General features: G+C 46.8%; 1 protein-coding gene across 1 annotated transcript in view; it reads left to right on the forward strand.

The window, feature by feature from the left end:
- The first annotated feature begins 10,649 nt into the window (after positions 1–10,649).
- Positions 10,650–22,533, forward strand: part of LOC149451776 (uncharacterized) — a 66,500-nt gene continuing 54,616 nt past the window's right edge. Inside the window, 3 exon segments of the mRNA XM_089690164.1 lie at positions 10,650–10,872; positions 10,953–11,148; positions 15,047–16,176. Of these exon segments, the coding sequence (XP_089546290.1) occupies positions 10,717–10,872; positions 10,953–11,148; positions 15,047–16,176 (1,482 nt within the window). The 5' untranslated portion in view covers positions 10,650–10,716.

Raw genomic sequence — 22,533 nt, forward strand, 5'->3', positions numbered from 1 at the left:
GAGAAAAATCACTTATTTACAAAATTTTATAACAAAAACTAAGAAAAAACTTTTTTTTTTCAAAATTTTGGTTGTTTTTGGTTTGTTTAAGAAAAAATAAACCCAGTGGTGATTAAATATCACCAAAGAAAGCTCTATCTGTCACACAAAAATGATAAAAATTTCATATGGGTACAATGTTGCATGACCGCGCAATTGTCTTTCAAAGTGCAACAGCGCTGAAAGCTGGAAATTGTCCTGGCCAGGAAGGGGGTATAAGTGCCCTGTAGACTAGTGGTTAAAGAGTAGAACCATCAGTGAGGGGTCCAAATACCACCTCCCACTGCCTGATGGACATCACACAACCACTAATGGGGTTTTAGCGCAACATTTTACTATGACTACAGGGATGCTGGATGCCTATCGCCCGACGCCTGGGACATGTAGTTCTGGGTGCCGGCCAGGTAGTTTTTTTTTTCTACCTGTAGCCCTGCTGCAGGCAAGCAGCGGGCTCACCTGTCAGGTGATGCAATCGGTAGCAGCGCTGTCAGTGATTGCTTTCAATAGTGCCAGCCTCTCCGTGCCCCCCCCCCCCCCCACGAGGTCTCCCGGGCTCCGCTTGCTCATCTGTAGGACCGGCTCGCCGTCAGCTAGAGGGGAGGGAGAAGAGTGGACAAGTCCGCTCCCCTCCCCTTCTTGTGCTGACCCTGAAGTGACGTTATGATGTCACTTCCAGGTCCCCGTTGAGAGATTGTAATGCAATCCTCGGGAAAGAATGTAATGAGGTGCGATGTGCATTACATTCAGTGGCGCAGATCGGAGGGTCTTTTAGACCTTGGATGTCTCAAAGAGAACCTGTCACCAAAATTCATCGCATAGGGGACTTTGTTTCTTTTTGTGATGGAAAAAAAGCACAAAAAAAAATTTTTTTATTTATTGTAAAAAATGAAAGTTACACCCAAGTACATACCATCCCCCCCAAAAAAATATTGAAGCCCCCACTCCCAAATATACACACGTACAAATGTAAAAGCACACGCTGGGTCGCCTACGCATGAAACCGTCGATTGCGATACACATGTCACATATCACCGCTCAAGCCAGAATGAGGGCGATAATTATAGCATCAGAACTCCTCCATACACTATACTGGTGACCTATAAGGAGCTTTAAAACTGTCCTATACAAAATATAGGGTACTGAAGTTCGTCGCCATTTCACGAGCGTGCACAAATTTAAGGTTTGACATGTTGGATATCTATTTACTCGCTGCAACCTCGTCTTTTATATTTTTCAAAAAAATAGGGTCATTTATTGCTTTTTTGTGCCCTAAAATTAACTCAAGTGTATTTTTTACTAAAATGTTGCAGTAAAATCATAAAAAAGTTTAACTACCACTATTTTATTCTCTAGGGTGTCGGCTTTCAGAAAATATATCATGTTTTGGGGGTTTTGTGTGATCTTCAGGCCTAAAATGATTTTTTAAATGTGTGCAAAAAACACAAAAATAGCTCCGGCAGCGAAAGGGATAAAGGATAAGCCCTGACCCACCCTTTCCTGAGGAGCAGCCAATTGATGCTCTTTACACTGCAAGGTCTCTCCCTTCCCTGTTAGTCCCCAGGGGAGGTGCTGGAGACAGGCAGGGAGGAGGGGAGGAGAAGATAAACATGTTAAAAATATTACATGTTTAAGTCACCATAAAGCCCCTTTTGTTTTTTAAAGTCCCAGACATTACTAAAATCACCTCCAATTTAAATACAGTTTTGGTTAAAAAAAAAAAAAAATGTATCTGTAAAAGTAGATTGTCATGAGGGACAAGTAGATTGGGGCCCCGATTTAGTCCCTGAAAGATCTCGTATACCCAGCAACCTGTAATCCTTCCATCATATTGTTTTCCCTGAGAAGTCCCTTGTCATCTTGTGCCTCTCTGCCTGTACAGGATTTGTCTCAGACAGTGCAGTTCCATTCATCAGTCATCTTCTTTTGTTGCACTTTACCATATACAGTTGCAAGAAAAAGTATGTGAACCCCTTGGGATTACGTGGAGTTTTGCATGAATTGGTCATAAAATGTGCTCTGAACGTCATCTAAGTCACAACAATAGAAGAACACAGTCTGCTGAACATAATACTACACAAACATTAGATGTTGCCATGGTTTAATTGCACATAACATGTAAACATTCACAGTGCAGGGAGGAAAAAGTATGTGAACCTTTGGACTTAATAACTGGTTGACCCTCCTTTGGCAGCAATAACCTCAACCAAACATTTCCTGTAGTTGCAGATCAGACCTGCACAACCATCTGGAGTAATTTTGGACCACTCCTCTTCACAAAACTGTCTCAGTGTAGCAATATTCTTGGGATGTCTGGTGTGAATCGCTCTCTTAAGGTCATGCCACAGCATTTCAATCGGATTGAGGTCAGGACTCTGACTGGGCTACTCCAGAAGGCGTATTCTGTGCTGTTGCAGCCATTGTTTTGTTGAATTACTTGTATGCTTTGGGTCATTGTCCTGTTGCATCACCCATCCTCTGCGGAGCTTCAGTTGGCGGACAGATGGTCGTACGTTTTCCTGCAAAATGTCTTGATAAACTCTGGAATTCATTTTCCCATCAATGATAACAATCCGTCCAGGCCCTGAGGCAGCAAAGCAGTCCCAAACCATGATGCTCCCTCCGCCATGTTTTACAGTGGGGATGAGGTTTTGATGTTGGTGTGCTGTGCCTTTTTTTCTCCACACATAGTGTTGTGTGTTCTTCCCAAACAACTCAATCTTGGTTTCATCTGTATAACAATATATTTTGCCAGGAATGCTGTGGAACATCCAGGTGCTCTTTTGCAAACTTCAAACGTGCTGCAATATTCTTTTTGGACAGCAATGGCTTCCTCCGTGGTGTCCTCCCATGTACTCCATTCTTGTTTAATGTTTTCCTTATTGTAGATGTGTCAACAAAAATGTTAGCATGTGCCAGAGATTTCTATAGGTCTTTAGCTGACACTCTGGGATTCTTCTTTACCTCATGCAGCATTCTGCACTGTGCTCTTGTAGTCATTTTTACAGGACGACCACGCCTAGGGAGAGTAGCAACAGTGCTAAACTTTCTCCATTTGTAGACAGTCTGTCTTACCATGGATACATGAACATCAAGGCTTTTGGAGATACTTTTGTAACCCTTTCCAGCTTCATGCAAGTCAACAATTCTTGATCGTAGGTCTTCTGAGAGCTCTTTTCTGCAAGGCATGGTTCACATCAGACAGTGCTTCTTGAAATCAGTAAACCCAAAACAGGTGTGTGTTTTATAAGGGCAGGACAGCTGTCAGCAACACATCCAATATCATCACACTGATTGGAGTCAAGGTTGGCTCACTCCTGGCTCCAATTAGCTCTGGGAGAAGTCATTAAGCTAGGGCCTCACATACTTTTTCCTCCCTGCACTGTGAATGTTTACATGTTATGTGCAATTAAACCATGGCAACATCTAATGTTTGTGTAGTATTATGTTCAGCAGACTGTGTTCTTCTATTGTTGTGACTTAGATGATGTTCAGAGCACATTTTATGCCCAATTCATGCAAAACTCCACGTAATCCCAAGGGGTTCACATACTTTTTCTTGCAACTGTATACCTTCAAGCGTCAACATAGTGTCATCTGCTCCCATTTCTTGGTGTCACATCATAATTCCCACCCACAACCTTGCCCCTTATGCCCTGTACACATCATGAGAATATTGGATGAATGATCATCCTTCTTTTTTTTTTTTGCATGCTAGTCTCATATCAAAAGTGAAGAGGTTACAAAAATTTTTGTACGACTGAAAGAAAATTCGGAAGTGATGTAATGCATTTGTATTGTATTTTCGGATGAAAACTGTACTGATCAAATGAAAATCGTACGAGGAAGATTTTCGTGCTTGTCCCTTCAAATGATTTCAGACGAAAGCTGTGTACTAACGATCAGATTATCGCATGATCGCTTCAAAAGCAGAATATTGTGCACAATTTTCTGATCGTGTGTACTAGGCTTTACTATAAGAGGGATCTGAGATCAGCCAATAATGTGGTAGGAGGTGGATAACTTCCCTTCTACAGTTGCAAAAAAAAAGTATGTGAACCCCTTGGGATTACGTGGAGTTTTGCATGAATTGGGCATAAAATGTGCTCTGAACGTCATCTAAGTCACAACAATAGAAGAACACAGTCTGCTGAACATAATACTACACAAACATTAGACGTTGCCATGGTTTAATTGCACATAACATGTAAACATTCACAGTGCAGGGAGGAAAAAGTATGTGAACCTTTGGACTTAATAACTGGTTGACCCTCCTTTGGCAGCAATAACCTCAACCAAACGTTTCTTGTAGTTGCAGATCAGACCTGCACAACGATCTGGAGTCATTTTGGACCACTCCTCTTCACAAAACTGTTTCAGTGTAGCAATATTCTTGGGATGTCTGGTGTGAATCGCTCTCTTAAGGTCATGCCACAGCATTTCAATCGGGTTGAGGTCAGGACTCTGACTGGGCCACTCCAGAAGGCGTATTCTGTGCTGTTGCAGCCATTGTTTTGTTGAATTACTTGTATGCTTTGGGTCATTGTCCTGTTGCATCACCCATCCTCTGCGGAGGTTCAGTTGGTGGACAGATGGTCGTACGTTTTCCTGCAAAATGTCTTGATAAACTCTGCAATTCATTTTCCCATCAATGACAACAATCCGTCCAGGCCCTGAGGCAGCAAAGCAGCCCCAAACCATGATGCTCCCTCCGCCATGTTTCACAGTGGGGATGAGGTTTTGATGTTGGTGTGCTGTGCCTTTTTTTCTCCACACATAGTGTTGTGTGTTCTTCCCAAACAACTCAATCTTGGTTTCATCTGTCCACAGTATATTTTGCCAGTAGTGCTGTGGAACATCCAGGCGCTCTTTTGCAAACTTCAAACGTGCTGCAATATTCTGTTTGGACAGCAATGGCTTCCTCCGTGGTGTCCTCCCATGTACTCCATTCTTGTTTAATGTTTTCCTTATTGTAGATGTGTCAACAAAAATGTTAGCATGTGCCAGAGATTTCTGTAGGTCTTTAGCTGACACTCTGGGATTCTTCTTTACCTCATGCAGCATTCTGCGCTGTGCTCTTGCAGTCATTTTTACAGGAAGACCACGCCTAGGGAGAGTAGCAACAGTGCTAAACTTTCTCCATTTGTAGACAGTCTGTCTTACCGTGGACACATGAACATCAAGGCTTTTGGAGATACTTTTGTAACCCTTTCCAGCTTCATGCAAGTCAACAATTCTTGATCGTAGGTCTTCTGAGAGCTCTTTTCTGCGAGGCATGGTTCACATCAGACAGTGCTTCTTGAAACCAGCAAACCCAAAACAGGTGTGTGTTTTTTAAGGGCAGGACAGCTGTCAGGAACACATCCAATATCATCCCACTGATTGGAGTCAAGGTTGGCTCACTCCTGGCTCCAATTAGCTCTGGGAGAAGTCATTAAGCTAGGGCCTCACATACTTTTTCCTCCCTGCACTGTGAATGTTTACATGTTATGTGCAATTAAACCATGGCAACATCTAATGTTTGCGTAGTATTATGTTCAGCAGACTGTGTTCTTCTATTGTTGTGACTTAGATGACGTTCAGAGCACATTTTATGCCCAATTCATGCAAAACTCCACATAATCCCAAGGGGTTCACATACTTTTTCTTGCAACTGTATATAAGAGGGATCTGAGATCAGCCAATAATGTGGTAGGAGGTGGATAACTTCCCTTCTATATAAGAGGGGTCTGAGATCAGCCAATAATGGGGAAGGAGATGGATAACCCCGCCCCTTCCCAGTGAAACGCATCAACAGTCATCTGGTGTCCTTGGCATCTCCACTGTTCACAGTACTCTCTCTGAAAGAGGGAATCCAGAGGTCTGTCCTTTCCTACGTCCAGCAGAGACATTCGTGGGATGTGGGGTAATAGTTTGATGAATACCTCCCATCTGTCCCTCATTTGGAGTGACTGTTCCTCTTTTGTATTAAATCCTTCTGTCCCTCTTCCCTCCTCCATTATCCCTCCTTTTAGTCTGATGTACAGAGACTGCAGATATGATACAGGAGATGGTCAGAGACTGCAGATATGATAAGGGAGATGGTCAAGACTGCAGACATACTACAGGAGATGGTCAGAGACTGCAGACATACTACAGTAGATGGTCAGAGACTGCAGATGTACTACAAGAGATGGTACAGCGGGGGTGTTAAAGGGGAGTGGGAGAAAGGGGGGTGAGAGACAGGGAGATGGAAGAGCGGGGTGAGAGACTACTAGACCTGTCTTGTCTGCAGTCCCTTCTGTGCCCCCCTGTCTGTGGGTAGGTGTGTGTGATGCCTAGTACCTGCCTCCCATCCGCCCTCAGCATCTGGGGCCATAGTCAAACTGTTCTGTTGATGTTGGAGCTGGGAGCGGAGAGGAGGTTGAAGGAGTCCAGGCTCTGGGAGGCACCGGGGATGCTGCTCCCACAACTGCAGTGCCTCTTTGGGGTCTACTCCCTCCTGGGCTCTTGGTCCTAGCCACCATTGAGCTGCTCCCCTTTTACGCATCTATCTCTGGGACCACCCACTTGCCTTTTGGAGCAAGGTGCTATCATCCTACCCACACCCTGATGTCGTCACCGTGCCTTCTCCCACCTCTACCGGACTCTCCATGACAAGGGGCCCCACAATAATGACCGGGCCCAGGGTATCTGCCCCTTTTGCCCCATGTTGAAGATGGCCCTGACTGCCCAGCAGCCTAATTTAGTGGGGGGGGTAAGAATAACCCTGCTCCCCCCGTAGCGGTGCCACTGCTGATCACAGTGTCTCTGTACCAGGTACAGTATATCCATCCATCCAACAGAACCTCAGCAAGCAAGCAGAAAAAGAGCACATAGTGCTCACTGTTTCCCAAATTAAACTGAAACATAAAAGGTGAAAAAATATACTCACATAGAACCAGCTCCACCAGGACATATCTGACTCCAAAAAAACACACAAAGTGCTCACTGTTTATCAAACTCACAAGTGTATTCATAAATAAAGAGTTAAAATATATTGTTACAATAAAACATATATCCGTTGCACAAAATAGTAAACAAAAATAGTAACAATGATCCTGCAGAAGCATGCAGTCCTGTCTGTACAGCTTCTAACTCCCCACCGCTGTCAGTATGAACAAATTCACTTCAGTTTAGCGTGATGACGTCACTGGGAGGGGGTCTCTTAGGGATTTCATTAGAGGGACTTCATCAAATACAGCTGCCATGGCCTCAATGAAAACCTGAGTGTGAGGTACCTTATGCTAGGGAGACATTCATTTGGCAGGTACCTTTTAAGTACGTCTGCCATGTCCATATTATTGTTTTATTCACTGTTTAACTAGTAGCCGACCGCAGATAGCCGAATGACGGCTTCACTGCGGCCGGCCAGTTCTGGGTGGACGTCATATGACGTCCCCCCAGAACGTGCTCTCCTGCACGCCCCAGGGGGCCCGCACCCGGTGATCTCCGTGATCGCTGTGTCCTATGGACACAGCTGATCACGTGATGTGGTAAAAGGCCGATCCCAGCTGATCACAGGGAAATGCAAGTGCCGGTTCTCGGCTGCACTTTCCTCACGCTGTCAGATCGTGAGGAAAGTACTGCCGAGAACCGGCAGTTGTCACCGCGGGGATCGGCACCGATCATCAGGACACTGATGATCAGTGCCCTGATGATCGGTGCCCAGCAGTGCCACCCGCAAGTTCTGCCCACCTGTGCCCAGCAGTGCGCCCACTAGCTCCACCCACCTGTGCCCAGCAGATCACCCACCTGTGCCCAGCAGTGCACCCACCTGTGCCACTCTGCAGTGTCACACACCTGTGCCCAGAAGTGCCACCTACCTGTGCCCAGAAGTGCCACCCACCTGTGCCCACCAGTGCCACCCACCTGTGCCCACCCACCAGTGCTGCCCACCAGTGCCACCCACCAGTGCAGCCCAGCAGTGCTGCCAGTCAGTGCCACCAGTCAGTGCCCAGGGGTTGTGCCAGTCAGTGCCGCCAGTCAGTGCCCAGCAGTGATGCCAGTCAGTGCCGCCAGTCAGTGCCCAGCAGTGATGCCAGTCAGTGCTGTCTATCAGTACCCATCATCAGTGTCACCTATCAGTGCCGCCTATCAGTGCTGCATATTAGTGCCACCTATCCGTGACACCTCATTAGTGCTGTCTATCAGTGCCGCCTATCCGTGCCACCTCATTAGTACTGCCTATCAGTGCCCTTTAGTGCTGCCTATCAGTGCCCATCAGTGCTGCCTCATCAACGCACATCAGTGAAGGAGAAAAAATACCTGTTTGAAAAATTTTATAATAGAAACAAAGAAATTTTTTTTTTTTCAAATTTTTTGCAATTTTTATTTATAGCGCAAAAAGTAAAGCGCCCAGCGGGGAGTAAATACCACCAAAAGAAAGCTCTATTTGTGAGAAAAAAATGATCAAAATTTCATATGGGTACAATGTTGCATGACCGCGCAATTGTCAATTGTCAATCAAAGTGCGGCAGCGCTGAAAGCTGAAAATTGGCCTGGTAAGGAAGGGGGTATAAGTGCCCGGTAGGCAAGTGGTCAATGTAAGTAGTCACAGGACACTACAGGGGCAGATACCATGCAGAGAGGCTCAGCCTTCAGTCTTGAAAATACTCTTTATTATGCTGCTCCTTTGAACTATAGTCCTATTTTGCAAGATCTGGACGTTCTTTGATTCTCCTGCCTACCACTGATGTCAACAGCAATAGAAACATGTGAGTTGGTCAACTTTTTTGGAGGTACTTTGGTGTTTCTGAACAAGCTAGTAGGGACAGAAGATACTTGTCTATAACAAAACTCTTAATATTTACAAATACACACACTAGAGGGAACCCGATCCCTACACATATGCCAATTCCTACTGGGAGACAGGCTGCCTGATATCCCCTAACATCCCTGTAATCATATTGTACAGCCCATACAATCCAGATAATTCTCTTCCTACAGAAAACCTACATGGATCACATGACCACATCAATGAGGATGGAGGAGGACCGGAGTCACATGACTGAGAGGATACTAAACCTCACCCTGGAGATCATCTACCTGCTGACCGGAGAGGTGAGGAGGATTCTGGGAGGTCACATGACATCACTCCTATCTCTATTAATAAAACACAGACCTGACCGGAGAGGTGAGGAGGATTCTGGGAGGTCACATGACATCACTCCTATCTCTATTAATAAAACACAGACCTGACCGGAGAGGTGAGGAGGATTCTGGGAGGTCACATGACATCACTCTTATCTCTATTAATAAAACACAGACCTGACCGGAGAGGTGAGGAGGATTCTGGGAGGTCACATGACATCACTCCTATCTCTATTAATAAAACACAGACCTGACCGGAGAGGTGAGGAGGATTCTGGGAGGTCACATGACATCACTCTTATCTCTATTAATAAAACACAGACCTGACCGGAGAGGTGAGGAGGATTCTGGGAGGTCACATGACATCACTTATCTCTATTAATAAAACACAGACCTGACCGGAGAGGTGGGGAGGATTCTGGGAGGTCACATGACATCACTCTTATCTCTATTAATAAAACACAGACCTGACCGGAGAGGTGAGGAGGATTCTGGGAGGTCACATGACATCACTTATCTCTATTAATAAAACACAGACCTGACCGGAGAGGTGGGGAGGATTCTGGGAGGTCACATGACATCACTCCTATCTCTATTAATAAAACACAGACCTGACCGGAGAGGTGAGGAGGATTCTGGGAGGTCACATGACATCACTCTCATCTCTATTAATAAAACACAGACCTGACCGGAGAGGTGAGGAGGTTTCTGTGATTCTAACATGATATTCCTATTGGTTCCTCAATACAGAGATTTTCTCCTCTGAAGTCAGGTGATCATATGACCATCACAGTGCCTCCATGTGACTCCCTAAACCCTGAGAAACACAACATGCAGAAGATTCTAGAAGTCACCAAGAAGATGATGGAGCTGCTGACAGGAGAGGTGAGCGGTGCCGGGAATTCTGGGACATTCTCCAGTAACAGACAAGGGATGTGTCTGGATGGTGACTGTATCATTGTGTGTGTCAGGTTCCTATAAGGTGTCAGGGTGTCACTGTCTATTTCTCCATGGAGGAGTGGGAGTATTTAGAAGGACACAAGGATCTCTACAAGGACGTCATGATGGACAATCAGCCGCCCCTCACATCACCGGGTAAGAGGAGACTTTATTGTAAAGGAGAGAGCAGTACGGAGGATCCACCTAGATCCCCCATCATCTGATAAACACATAGAAACAATGGATTCAGTCAGTGTGTGTGTTTCCTACAGATGGATCCAGTCATGGGAACCCACCAGAGAGAAGTCCCCGTCCTCTGTATTCCGGGGATTCTACACAGGAAGGTCACACCATCCCTCACCATCATCAGGTAGATGGATCCAGTCATGGGAACCCACCAGAGAGATGTCCCCGTCCTCTGTATTCCCGGGATTCCACACAGGAAGGTCACACCATCCCTCACCATCATCAGGTAGATGAGGAACAATCACTGATAGTATCATTAGGATCTGTACATTATCTGCATTGTTACCATTGATGTCATTTTTATTATATATTCAGAGTGGAAACCTGAGAGATCCTAAAGTTGATATTAAAGAAGAGATAAAAGAGGAGGATGAGGATGGGGTGATGGAGGAGTCAGAGTTTCCAAAAGGACACAAAGATCTGTACCAGAACACCATGGTGGAGTCATCCAGCTACAGGAACCAACCAGAGAGATATCCCCGTCCTCTGTATTCCCGGGATTCCACACAGGAAGGTCACACCATCCCTCACCATCATCAGGTAAATGATTGACAATTATTGGTAGTTATGATTTATACACAGCATGTTTGTTACAATGAATGTTTTATTATATCTTTCAGAGTGGAATCCTCGGGGATGATAATATTGTTGTTAAAGAAGAGAATAAAGAGGAGGATGAGGAGTATGGAGTGATTACCATGAAAGTTGAGGGTGAAGTAGAAGAGACGTATGTGAGGGATGATCAGCAATATACGGAGGAGGCTGGAATGATGAGGACATTCAAAGAGGAGGACACTCCTACAGAGATCAGCACAGGTGAGCCACAATATATTCTTCTGTTATCTCTGCTCTGTTACTGCACACTGATTGGTCCAGAGTAGGGCGGGAGATGAGTGATATCAGCCAATAATAGGTTGATAATAATCACTGATACCCGTCCTACACATTAGATCTTCTTTTCTCTGAGATAAACCCCCTTCTCTGTCCTGCAGACACAATGTATGTTCTCAGACATGATTTCTGTAGATTCTGGGGGTCATTTTTAGGCATAGTAACACAGATATGATCACGATTGCTCCTTTCATATGTTGGTCCCTCATAAAATGTAAACATAAAACTCTTTTAACAGTCTTGCTGGCATGAAAAGTAAGGAGTAGGGATGGGCTTTAGTCCTCGTGCACACGAGACATTTTTTCAGCGGCTGTTTTTGGCTTTTGACATTTTTTCCTACAGCCAGTAAACCCCCCAGCCTGTTATCCTATGTGCCTATACACACACAGACTGGAATCAACGTTTTTTGGCTGGACTAGTGGGTTTCTAGAGTTTTGTAGCTGTAAAAACACTCTAATGCTGAAAAACGCAGTAGAATGCCGCAAACTGGTGTTTTTGGATGTTTTTTGACCCAAAAAATATTTTCTCGGTAAAAAAAAAATGCTAAAAACCTCAAACACAGCTAAACACTAATGCAAAACAGCTAAAAAAAGCTGAAAAACTCCTGTTTTTAGCGTGACTTTACACAGCTAACGTCACCAGCGTTATCAAAACGTCCCGTGTGCATGAGGAGTTAGGATCGATCCTATTGGTTTTCTGACATGTTTTCCATTTTTTCAAAACACAGTGAGTCATTATTGCTTGGCCCTTAGGGTCTGATATGGAATTTAAGGGGGACCACCCAAAAAAAACTGGTGTGGACCCTCCAATGTTTTTGGTTTGTATTTCAGGGGGGAGCTCTATGCTAAAAGCAAGAAAAAAAAAAAAAGGCTTGGGGTCCCCCTGAAAATTCATACTAGACTCTTGTCTGAGTAGACAGCCTGGCTAGCCTGGAATAGGGGGTCAGCGTGCACCCCCCTCCTGAACCATACAAGGCCGAATTCCTTCAACATGAGGGGTGTGCCTTGCATGATAAGGACTCTTCCTCACAACCCTGGCTATTGTGTGTGGGGGTCTGCAAGTGGTATATGGAAGCCCCTTTAACCACCTCCCGTCCTGCCGTTGTATATAAACGGCCGGACTTTGGCAGCGCAGGGTCGGGTGGACGTTTATAAAGCACCCCCTGCTTGTGCGTGCTCCCTGGGAGCTCACGGTGCCCACTGTGTCCTCCAGACACAGTGAAACACCAATCGTCGGACGTGACCTCTGTGCGAGGTCCCGATCATGTGATCGCTGATTAGCCAATCAGTGATCACATGCAAAGTAGTAAGCAAGATGTCACTTGTGACATCATTGCTTACTACGTGTGAAATCTGTGAATGATCACAGAGGTCACATAGTACAGGGCTATTCACAACAGCTTTGTACCATGTGACAAGCTGTGACCAATCACAGCTCTCACAGTAGTTCTCAATGGCTTAAAGAATGCAGTCAGAGAGAAAGAGAAATGATTGCTTTTACATCCTATATGGGTGTAAAAGCAATCAGTGTAAAAAAAAAAAAATCTTCATCACCCCCCACAAGTAGTACAGTGTCACCATGGTGACACTGTAATGCTAGGGTGAGAGTATGTAAAAAAAAACCCAAAACATAAATAATAATATAAAAAATAAAACAAAACTGTAAAAAAAATGTTTAAAAATATAATTTTTGGTTACAAACTAATTAGGGTTTTTTTTTTACTAAAAAGAAAATGGAATAAATTTTGGCCAAGATGATGAAATATTATTTATTTGCAAAATTATATAAGAAAAACACTTTTTTTCAAAATTTTTGGACTTTTTCATTTACATAGCAAAAAAAAATAAAAGTGGTGAATAAATATCACCAAAATAAAGATTTATCTGTCTCAAAAAATGCTAAAAAATTCATATGGGTACAGTGTTGCATGACCGCGCAATTGTCATTCAAAGTGTGATAGCGCTGAAAGCTGAAAATTGCTCTGGTCAGGAAGGGGGTGAAAATGTCCGGACTGGAAGGGGATGAAAGTGTCCGGACTGGAAGGGGATGAAAGTGTCCGGACTGGAAGGGGATGAAAGTGTCCGGACTGGAAGGGGGTGAAAGTGTCGGGACTGGAAGGGGGTGAAAGTGTCCGGACTGGAAGGGGATGAAAGTGTCCGGACTGGAAGGGGATGAAAGTGTCCGGACTGGAAGGGGATGAAAGTGTCGGGACTGGAAGGGGGATGAAAGTGTCGGGACTGGAAGGGGGTGAAAGTGTCGGGACTGGAAGGGGGGGGAAAGTGTCCGGACTGGAATGGGGATGAAAGTGTCCGGACTGGAAGGGGGGGAAAGTGTCCGGACTGGAAGGGGGGGAAAGTGTCCGGACTGGAAGGGGGGGAAAGTGTCCGGACTGGAAGGGGGGGAAAGTGTCCGGACTGGAAAGGGGGGAAAGTGTCCGGACTGGAAGGGGGGGAAAGTGTCCGGACTGGAAGGGGGTGAAAGTGTCCGGACTGGAAGGGGGTGAAAGTGTCCGGACTGGAAGGGGGTGAAAGTGTCCGGACTGGAAGGGGGTGAAAGTGTCCGGACTGGAAGGGGGGGAAAGTGTCCGGACTGGAAGGGGGGGAAAGTGTCGGGACTGGAAGGGGGGGAAAGTGTCGGGACTGGAAGGGGGGGAAAGTGTCGGGACTGGAAGGGGATGGAAGTGTCGGGACTGGAAGGGGGGGAAAGTGTCGGGACTGGAAGGGGGGGAAAGTGTCGGGACTGGAAGGGGGGGAAAGTGTCGGGACTGGAAGGGGGGGAAAGTGTCGGGACTGGAAGGGGGGGGAAAGTGTCGAGACTGGAAGGGGGGGAAAGTGTCGGGACTGGAAGGGGGGGGAAAGTGTCGGGACTGGAAGGGGGGGGAAAGTGTCGGGACTGGAAGGGGGGGAAAGTGTCGGGACTGGAAGGGGGGGAAAGTGTCCGGACTGGAAGGGGATGGAAGTGTCGAGACTGGAAGGGGGGGAAAGTGTCGGGACTGGAAGGGGGGGGAAAGTGTCGGGACTGGAAGGGGGCGAAAGTGTCGGGACTGGAAGGGGGGGAAAGTGTCGGGACTGGAAGGGGGGGAAAGTGTCGGGACTGGAAGGGGGGGAAAGTGTCGGGACTGGAAGGGGGGGAAAGTGTCGAGACTGGAAGGGGGGGAAAGTGTCGGGACTGGAAGGGGGGGAAAGTGTCGGGACTGGAGGGGGGGAAAGTGTCGGGACTGGAAGGGGGGGAAAGTGTCGGGACTGGAAGGGGGTGAAAGTGTCGGGACTGGAAGGGGGTGAAAGTGTCGGGACTGGAAGGGGGTGAAAGCGTCGGGACTGGAAGGGGGTGAAAGCGTCGGGACTGGAAGGGGGTGAAAGCGTCGGGACTGGAAGGGGGGAAAGCGTCGGGACTGGAAGGGGGGAAAGCGTCGGGACTGGAAGGGGGTAAAGTGTCGGGACTTGAAGTGGTTAAAAAAGCAGGCAAAGCCCCAGATAACTCCCGTTTTAATGAATAACCCTAATGTTTAGTAAATACAAATTCAGACCCACTTTTGACAAGTCCATTGTTGCAAAAAAAAATCCCGTTATGGAGAACTACATCAGTCGTGTTGTCCAGTGGTGCAGATCCACATCTATCATGATGAATGATACCTACTGACCCACACCTATCAATAGGAGAAAACATGACCACACATCCGATCCTGATTCTAGGTAACAGCAGTGTAAAAGTGTACTCCTGTGGCCCTGAAGAAGGTATGACCAAAAAAGCTTTGGCCATACTTCTCTTTTACGTGATCTAACTATTTTTTTTATATATTGATCACATTTTTATATTTTTCCAGGACACACCATCGGGAAACCCTCAAAGGATCATCTCACTTTATCTCCAGGTTGTAAAATGGAAGATGAGAACATCACAAGAAGTTGTGAAGGAGAAAAAGCAATGAGTTCAGCTATGGATGGTGGACTTCACAGTGTGGATGGGCCATCACATTCTTCTGACTCTGAGCAACCTCGTACTGTGAGGGATGGTGCCGGAATTCAGGGGGAGGAGACATTTTCCTGCCCTGAATGTGGGGAAAGTTTTAGCTCTGAATTGAGTCTTACTGTACATCAGAGATCTCACACGGGTGAGGCACTTCATTCCTGTTCTGAGTGCGGGAAATGTTTCATAAGGAGATCAAATCTTGTTAGACATCAAAGATCTCACGCAGGGAAGAAGCCGTATTCCTGCCCCGAATGTGGGAAATGTTTTACGCAGAAATCAAATCTTGTAACACATCAGAGGATTCACACAGGGGAGAAGCCGTATTCCTGTCCTGAGTGCGGGAAATGTTTTTCACAGAAATCGGACCTTGTTAAACATCATAGATTGCACACGGGGGAGAAGCCATATTCTTGCCCTGAGTGTGGTAAATGTTTTTCCAAGAAATCACTCCTTGTTGTACATCAGAGATTGCACACGGGGGAGAAGCCGTATTCCTGCCCCGAGTGCGGAAAACGTTTCTTACACAGATCAGACTTTGTTATACATCAGAGATCTCACACAGGGGAGAAGCCTTATTCCTGCCCAGAATGCGGAAAATGTTTTTCAAAGAAATCCCACCTTGTTATGCATCAGAGATTGCACATGGAGGAGAACCCGTATTCTTGCCCTGAGTGTGGGAAATGTTTTTCACGGTTGTTTTCACTTAACTCACATCAGAAGATTCACACAGGCGAGAAGCCGTATTCGTGCTCTGAGTGTGGAAAATGTTTTTCATGGAGATCAGGCCTTGTTTTACATCAGAGATCTCACACGGGGGAGAAGCCGTATTCCTGCCCTGAGTGCAAAAAATGTTTTTTACAAAAATCAGACCTTGTTAAACATCAAAGATTGCACACAGGTGAGAAGCCGTATTCATGCCCTGAGTGTGGAAAATGTTTCGCACAGAAACAAGGCCTTGTTATACATCAGAGATCTCACAACGGAGTGTAGGGATGAGTTGGACATTCCTAAGTTCAGTTCACAGGAGGGATGCTAAACTGCTCCTAAATTCTGCATGATAATCCTAACCCCATTAAAGTAAATGGGAACATAATCTTTAAAATCAATTCAAACCATTTTTAAGGCTAATAGGCAAGAGATTGTCGAAGGGCATGGGGATCTGGACACTGCCCTGGGGGATATTGCGATGTATTCCAGAAAACAACAGACCAGTCAGCCTAACATCAATAGTATGTTAACTATTTGAGGGAATGGTAAGGGACTCTATACAGATGCTTGTCTGTGATAAAGGTATCATAAGTGACAACCAACATGGATTTATGAAAGACTGTTCTTGTCCGACCAACTTCTTATCGTTCTATGAGGAAGGAAGTGAGAAATTGGAAGTCCAGTGGACACTGTTTATCTAGATTTCGTACCTCATGACTGTTTAATCTACAAGTAAAGATCTGTAGGAGTTGAGGAAATTGTATGTACATGGATAGAAAACTGGTTACCTGAATGGGTCCAGAGAGTCGTGATAAATGATTCATTCTCTGAAAGGTGGTCCTAGGGTTCTGTCTTGGGGGCAATACTGTTCAATTTGGTTATTTAAGATTTTGAGGTTGGAAATAAGAGCTCAGTTTCAGTGTTTGCTATTGATAACAAATTATGTTTAATTTTATTTTATAAAATTTTCACAGAACGTTGCCAAAACAGTATAAAACATACACTATATTGCCAAAAGTATTGGGCCCGCCCTCCAAATCATGTGATTCAGGTGTTCCAATCCCCTCCATGGCCACAGCTGTATACAATCAAGCCCCTAGGCATGCAGACTGCTTCTACAAACATTGGTGAAAGAATGGGTCACTCTCAGGAGCTCAGTGACTCCAAGCGTGGTCCCGTGATAGGTGGTCACCTGTGCAATAAGTCCATCCGTGACATTTCCTGGCTACTAAATATTCCACGCTCAACTGTTAGTGGGATTATAACAAAGTGGAAGCAACTGGGAACAACAGCAACTCAGCCACCAAGTGGTAGGCCACGTCACATGACAGAGCGGGGTCAGCACATGCTGAAGCGCACAGTGCGCAGAAGTCGCCAACTGTCAGCAGAGTCAATAGCTAAAGACCTCCAAACTTGGTGTGGCCTTCAGATTAGCACAACAACAGTGTGTAGAGAGCTTCATGGAATGGGTTTCCATGGCCGAGCAGCTGCATCCAAGACTTACAGTTGCAAGAAAAAGTATGTGAACCCCTTGGGATTACGTGGAGTTTTGCATGAATTGGGCATAAAATGTGCTCTGAACGTCATCTAAGTCACAACAATAGAAGGACACAGTCTGCTGAACATAATACTACACAAACATTAGATGTTGCCATGGTTTAATTGCACATAACATGTAAACATTCACAGTGCAGGGAGGAAAAAGTATGTGAGGCCCTAGCTTAATGACTTCTCCCAGAGCTAATTGGAGCCAGGAGTGAGCCAACCTTGACTCCAATCAGTGTGATGATGGTTGCCAGGAGAAAAGTACTTGCCTGACTGCATTGCTCCAAGTGTAAAGTTTGGTAGAGGGGGAATTATGGTGTGGGGTTGTTTTTCAGGGGTTGGGCTTGGCCCCCTAGTTTCAGTGAAGGTAACTCTTAAGCCATCAGCATACCAAGACATTTTGGACAATTTCATGCTCCCAACTTTGTGGGAAGAGTTTGGGGACGGCCCCTTCCTGTTCCAACATTAACTGCACACCAGTGCACAAAGCAAGGTCCATAAAGACATGGAGGAGCCAGTTTGGGGTGGAGGAACTTGACTGTCCTGCACAGAGTCCTGACCTCAACCCCATAGAACACCTTTGGGATGAATTAGAGCGGAGACTGTGAGCCAGGCCTCCTCCCCCGACATCAGTGCCTGACCTGACAAATGTGCTTCTGGAAGAATGGTCCAACCTTCCCATAGACACCCTCCTAAACCTTGTGGACGGCCTTCCCAGAAGAGTTGAAGCTGTTATAGCTGCAAAGGGCGGGGCCAACTCAATACTGAACCCTACGGACTAAGACTGGGGGGCCATTAAAGGTCATGTGCGTGGAAAGGCCAGCCGACCAATGCTTTTGGCAATATAGTGTATTTACTGCATACATAAGAAATCCACACGTACTGTACTATGTGAACAGAATGACATCTTATTAGAAGATTCCAAATTAGCAAAGACAGAAATGTCAGAGTATTCGTTCCCCATGCAGCTAGGGTAGACAGTGCACTCAAAAAATGATCAGAAGTAGTTTGTATATGGTTTGAAGAACAAGAGTAACAATAATTCTGCTTAATATAACATTCACATCTCCGGTTCTACAAGTTTAGGTTTTACATGTACTAAATGAGCCATAAAGCAGAAGAGGATTATGAGCAGAGGATGTCAGCAGAGGAAAAGAAAAAAAGGGGTTAGAAAAGAGAGAAGAAAGAGATACGGGCAAAAAATCCTGAACTCCGTATGATCTCCAAGGTTCTCAAGCAACCGAAGAGGAAAAAGCACTCAACATACCGTATTTTTCGCTCCATAAGGCGCACTTTTTCCACCGGTCCGGTTTTTCCACCGCCGCCGTGTCAGAATACCGGGCCGGCCGCTCAGCTCTGCAGTGGGACCTTACCTGTTCCTCTATCCAGCGGCGCGCTGTCTTCCCGGCTTCTGTAGTGTGGGCGTGACAGCCGGGTCCCAAGTGCGCATGCGCAAGAAGCGGTGTTCTTTGTGAATGGTAAGGCGGTACCTGGGACACATGACAGATCCCAGAAGCCGCCGGACCAATCAGAAAGCGCAGCGCTGCTCGCGCATGCGCACTGGGCATCCGGCTGTCCGCCGAGCACCCACACTACAGAAGCCGGGTAGACAGCGTGCGGCTGGATAGAGGAACAGGTAAGATCAAAGAACAACTCCGCAGAAGTAAGAGCGGGTACCTGTCAAATTCAGGTACCCGCTCCCCCCCTCCCCAAAGGTCAGCAGTCATCTCCTGTACTGTCCGCAGTCTCTGCTCATCTCCTGTACTGTCCGCAGTCTCTGGTCATCTCCTGTACTGTGTCCGCAGTCTCTGGTCATCTCCTGTACTGTGTCCGCAGTCTCTGGTCATCTCCTGTACTATGTCAGCAGTCTCTGGTCATCTCCTGTACTGTGTCCGCAGTCTCTGGTCATCTCCTGTACTGTGTCCGCAGTCTCTGGTCATCACCTGTACTGTGTCCACAGTCTCTGGTCATCACCTGTACTGTGTCCGCAGTCTCCGGTCATCTCCTGTACTGTGTCCGCAGTCTCCGGTCATCTCCTGTACTGTGTCCGCAGTCTCCGGTCATCTCCTGTACTGTCCACAGTCTCTGGTCATCTCCTGTACTGTGTCCGCAGTCTCTGGTCATCTCCTGTACTGTCCGCAGTCTCTGGTCATCTCCTGTACTATGTCCGCAGTCTCCGGTCATCTCCTGTACTGTCCGCAGTCTCTGGTCATCCCTGTACTATGTCCGCAGTCTCTGGTCATCCCTGTACTGTCAGCAGTCTCTGGTCATCTCCTGTACTATGTCCGCAGTCTCTGGTCATCTCCTGTACTGTGTCCGCAGTCTCTGGTCATCCCCTGTACTGTGTCCGCAGTCTCTGGTCATCTCCTGTACTGTGTCCGCAGTCTCTGGTCATCCCTGTACTGTGTCCGCAGTCTCTGGTCATCTCCTGTACTGTGTCCGCAGTCTCTGGTCATCTCCTGTACTGTGTCCGCAGTCTCTGGTCATCTCCTGTACTGTGTCCGCAGTCTCTGGTCATCTCCTGTACTGTGTCCGCAGTCTCTGGTCATCCCCTGTACTGTGTCCGCAGTCTCTGGTCATCTCCTGTACTGTGTCCGCAGTCTCTGGTCATCTCCTGTACTGTGTCCGCAGTCTCTGGTCATCTCCTGTACTGTGTCCGCAGTCTCTGGTCATCTCCTGTACTGTGTCCGCAGTCTCTGGTCATCCCCTGTACTGTGTCCGCAGTCTCTGGTCATCTCCTGTACTGTGTCCGCAGTCTCTGGTCATCTCCTGTACTATGTCCGCAGTCTCTGGTCATCTCCTGTACTGTGTCCGCAGTCTCTGGTCATCTCCTGTACTGTGTCCGCAGTCTCTGGTCATCTCCTGTACTGTCCGCAGTCTCCGGTCATCTCCTGTACTATGTCCGCAGTCTCCGCTCATCTCCTGTACTGTCTGCAGTCTCTGGTCATCCCTGTACTATGTCCGCAGTCTCTGGTCATCCCTGTACTGTGTCCGCAGTCTCTGGTCATTTCCTGTACTATGTCCGCAGTCTCTGGTCATCTCCTGTACTGTGTCCGCAGTCTCTGGTCATCTCCTGTACTGTGTCCGCAGTCTCTGGTCATCTCCTGTACTGTGTCCGCAGTTTCTGGTCATCTCCTGTACTGTGTCCGCAGTCTCTGGTCATCTCCTGTACTGTGTCCGCAGTCTCTGGTCATCTCCTGTACTGTGTCCGCAGTCTCTGGTCATCTCCTGTACTGTCCGCAGTCTCTGGTCATCTCCTGTACTATGTCTGCAGTCTCTGGTCATCTCCTGTACTGTTGCAGTCTCTGGTCATCCCTGTACTGTCCGCAGTCTCTGGTCATCTCCTGTACTATGTCTGCAGTCTCTGGTCATCTCCTGTAGTATGTCTGCAGTCTCTGGTCATCTCCTGTACTGTGTCCGCAGTCTCTGGTCATCCCTGTACTGTCCGCAGTCTCTGGTCATCTCCTGTACTATGTCTGCAGTCCATTAGTTCAGAATTTTTTTTTCCTGTTTTCTGCCTCTAAAACCTAGGTGCGTCTTATGGAGCGAAAAATACGGTAATTTTGCGGTACCAGAGTTGTTTGTCTTGTAGATATGATGTACATTTTGAAGAGTGTCTCAAGTGAGTCCATAAAGATCATGTGGTCTTGTAATTGTAGCACTCTGTTCTAAACAGGGACTACTGCATATATTTAGTTTTTGCTGGTCGGTAGTCAGCCAAGACTGATTTGTAGTTTATTTCATCACTTGGTCTTCCCCTAAACTCAGTAGAGCTGTGATTTCCTACTGCTGCCAGTAGGTGTCACTAGCACCACTGGCAATAGTATGTGAGGCCACAGCAAGACTGAGTTATGAATATTTATGCATCATCTGTCCAACCCAGTTGGTGGTTCGTGGCTGTTGGTTCATGCCGGGGGAGAATATAAATATCTGGAGTAGGTCATGTGATCTCTCTCTTCCCCCAGGCTGTGGCTTTGGAAGGTGCTTCTGGACTAATATATCTGTAAAGCCCATAACCTGTGTGTGGTCTGTTATGTACTCTGGATGTTAAGATAGGCCTGAAGTCGTTCTTGAGGTTGTCCTGCCTGTCGATGGGAGAAGCTGTGCCAAGATCAAGATCCAGGAGGAGGAGGACCTTGCTGGAGAAGGCCAGTGTCAGGACCTGGATCTGAAGCCGGGATCTCTTTTGTGTCTGGTGGTAACTCATCTTGCTGATCCACCTGAGATGCTGGACAGCTCCCTGTCTGATCTCTTAGGACAACCTTGTGTACTGTCTGTTTTGAACCTTGAACCCTTTGCTCCTCCCATGAACTTCCTATTAAAGCCATGCCTTTGCACTTCCTGTTTGCCAGATTATTGAGTTAATCTATCTTCACTACCAATCATTACTAAACTTTGGCTTGTTCCTTGACTACGCTTCTGCTTGATCCCAACCTGCAACCCCTTGTTACCAACTTTTGTTTACTAACTATTCTTCTGCTTGATTCCTACCTGCTTTATCTGCTACTGTACCCTGGTTTGCCCACCACCTGGTGGGGTGATCCTGGGTGTTACGGATCCGCCAGGTGGTGCCTCTGGCAGCCCACTTGACAGGATTACCTGAAGCGTGGAGTCTAAGTCCCGGTCTGCGTTTTCACCAGGGCCCCTGATGGTGGGGATGGACTTGAAGCAGAACCAGGACCAGGTCACGTCCTCCGAGCAATCCCACCAGTGGCAGAGGGAACCTCCAGGGATGAGTGTACACCAGCAGAGAGCCAGATGTGAGGAGGCCGGCAGAGAGTGGTCAGGTCACACGCAGGGTCAGTATCGAAGTCAGTCCGCAGAATGGTCAAACCAGCCGGGGGTCGGGATAGGAGAAGGCAGCGTAGTCAGGGGCAATCCGGGTCAATTCAGGAGAAGGCAGCGTAGTCGGGCAATCCGGGTCAGAGCTGGAGCAGGCAGAAGGTCAAACAATCCGGGTCTATAATTACAGGGCACAGGAAACTTCAGGTAACAGGTCAGACCTTGCGGCGATTTGTGACAGTGCAGGGCATCTTTAAATATCGCGCCCTGCACTGTCATTGGCCGCCCAGGACGCGCCCCCGGGCT

Source organism: Staurois parvus, unplaced genomic scaffold, assembly GCF_062004578.1.
Source record: "Staurois parvus isolate SC_StPar_1 unplaced genomic scaffold, SC_StPar_1.0 ptg000519l, whole genome shotgun sequence".
NCBI lineage: Eukaryota > Metazoa > Chordata > Amphibia > Anura > Ranidae > Staurois > Staurois parvus.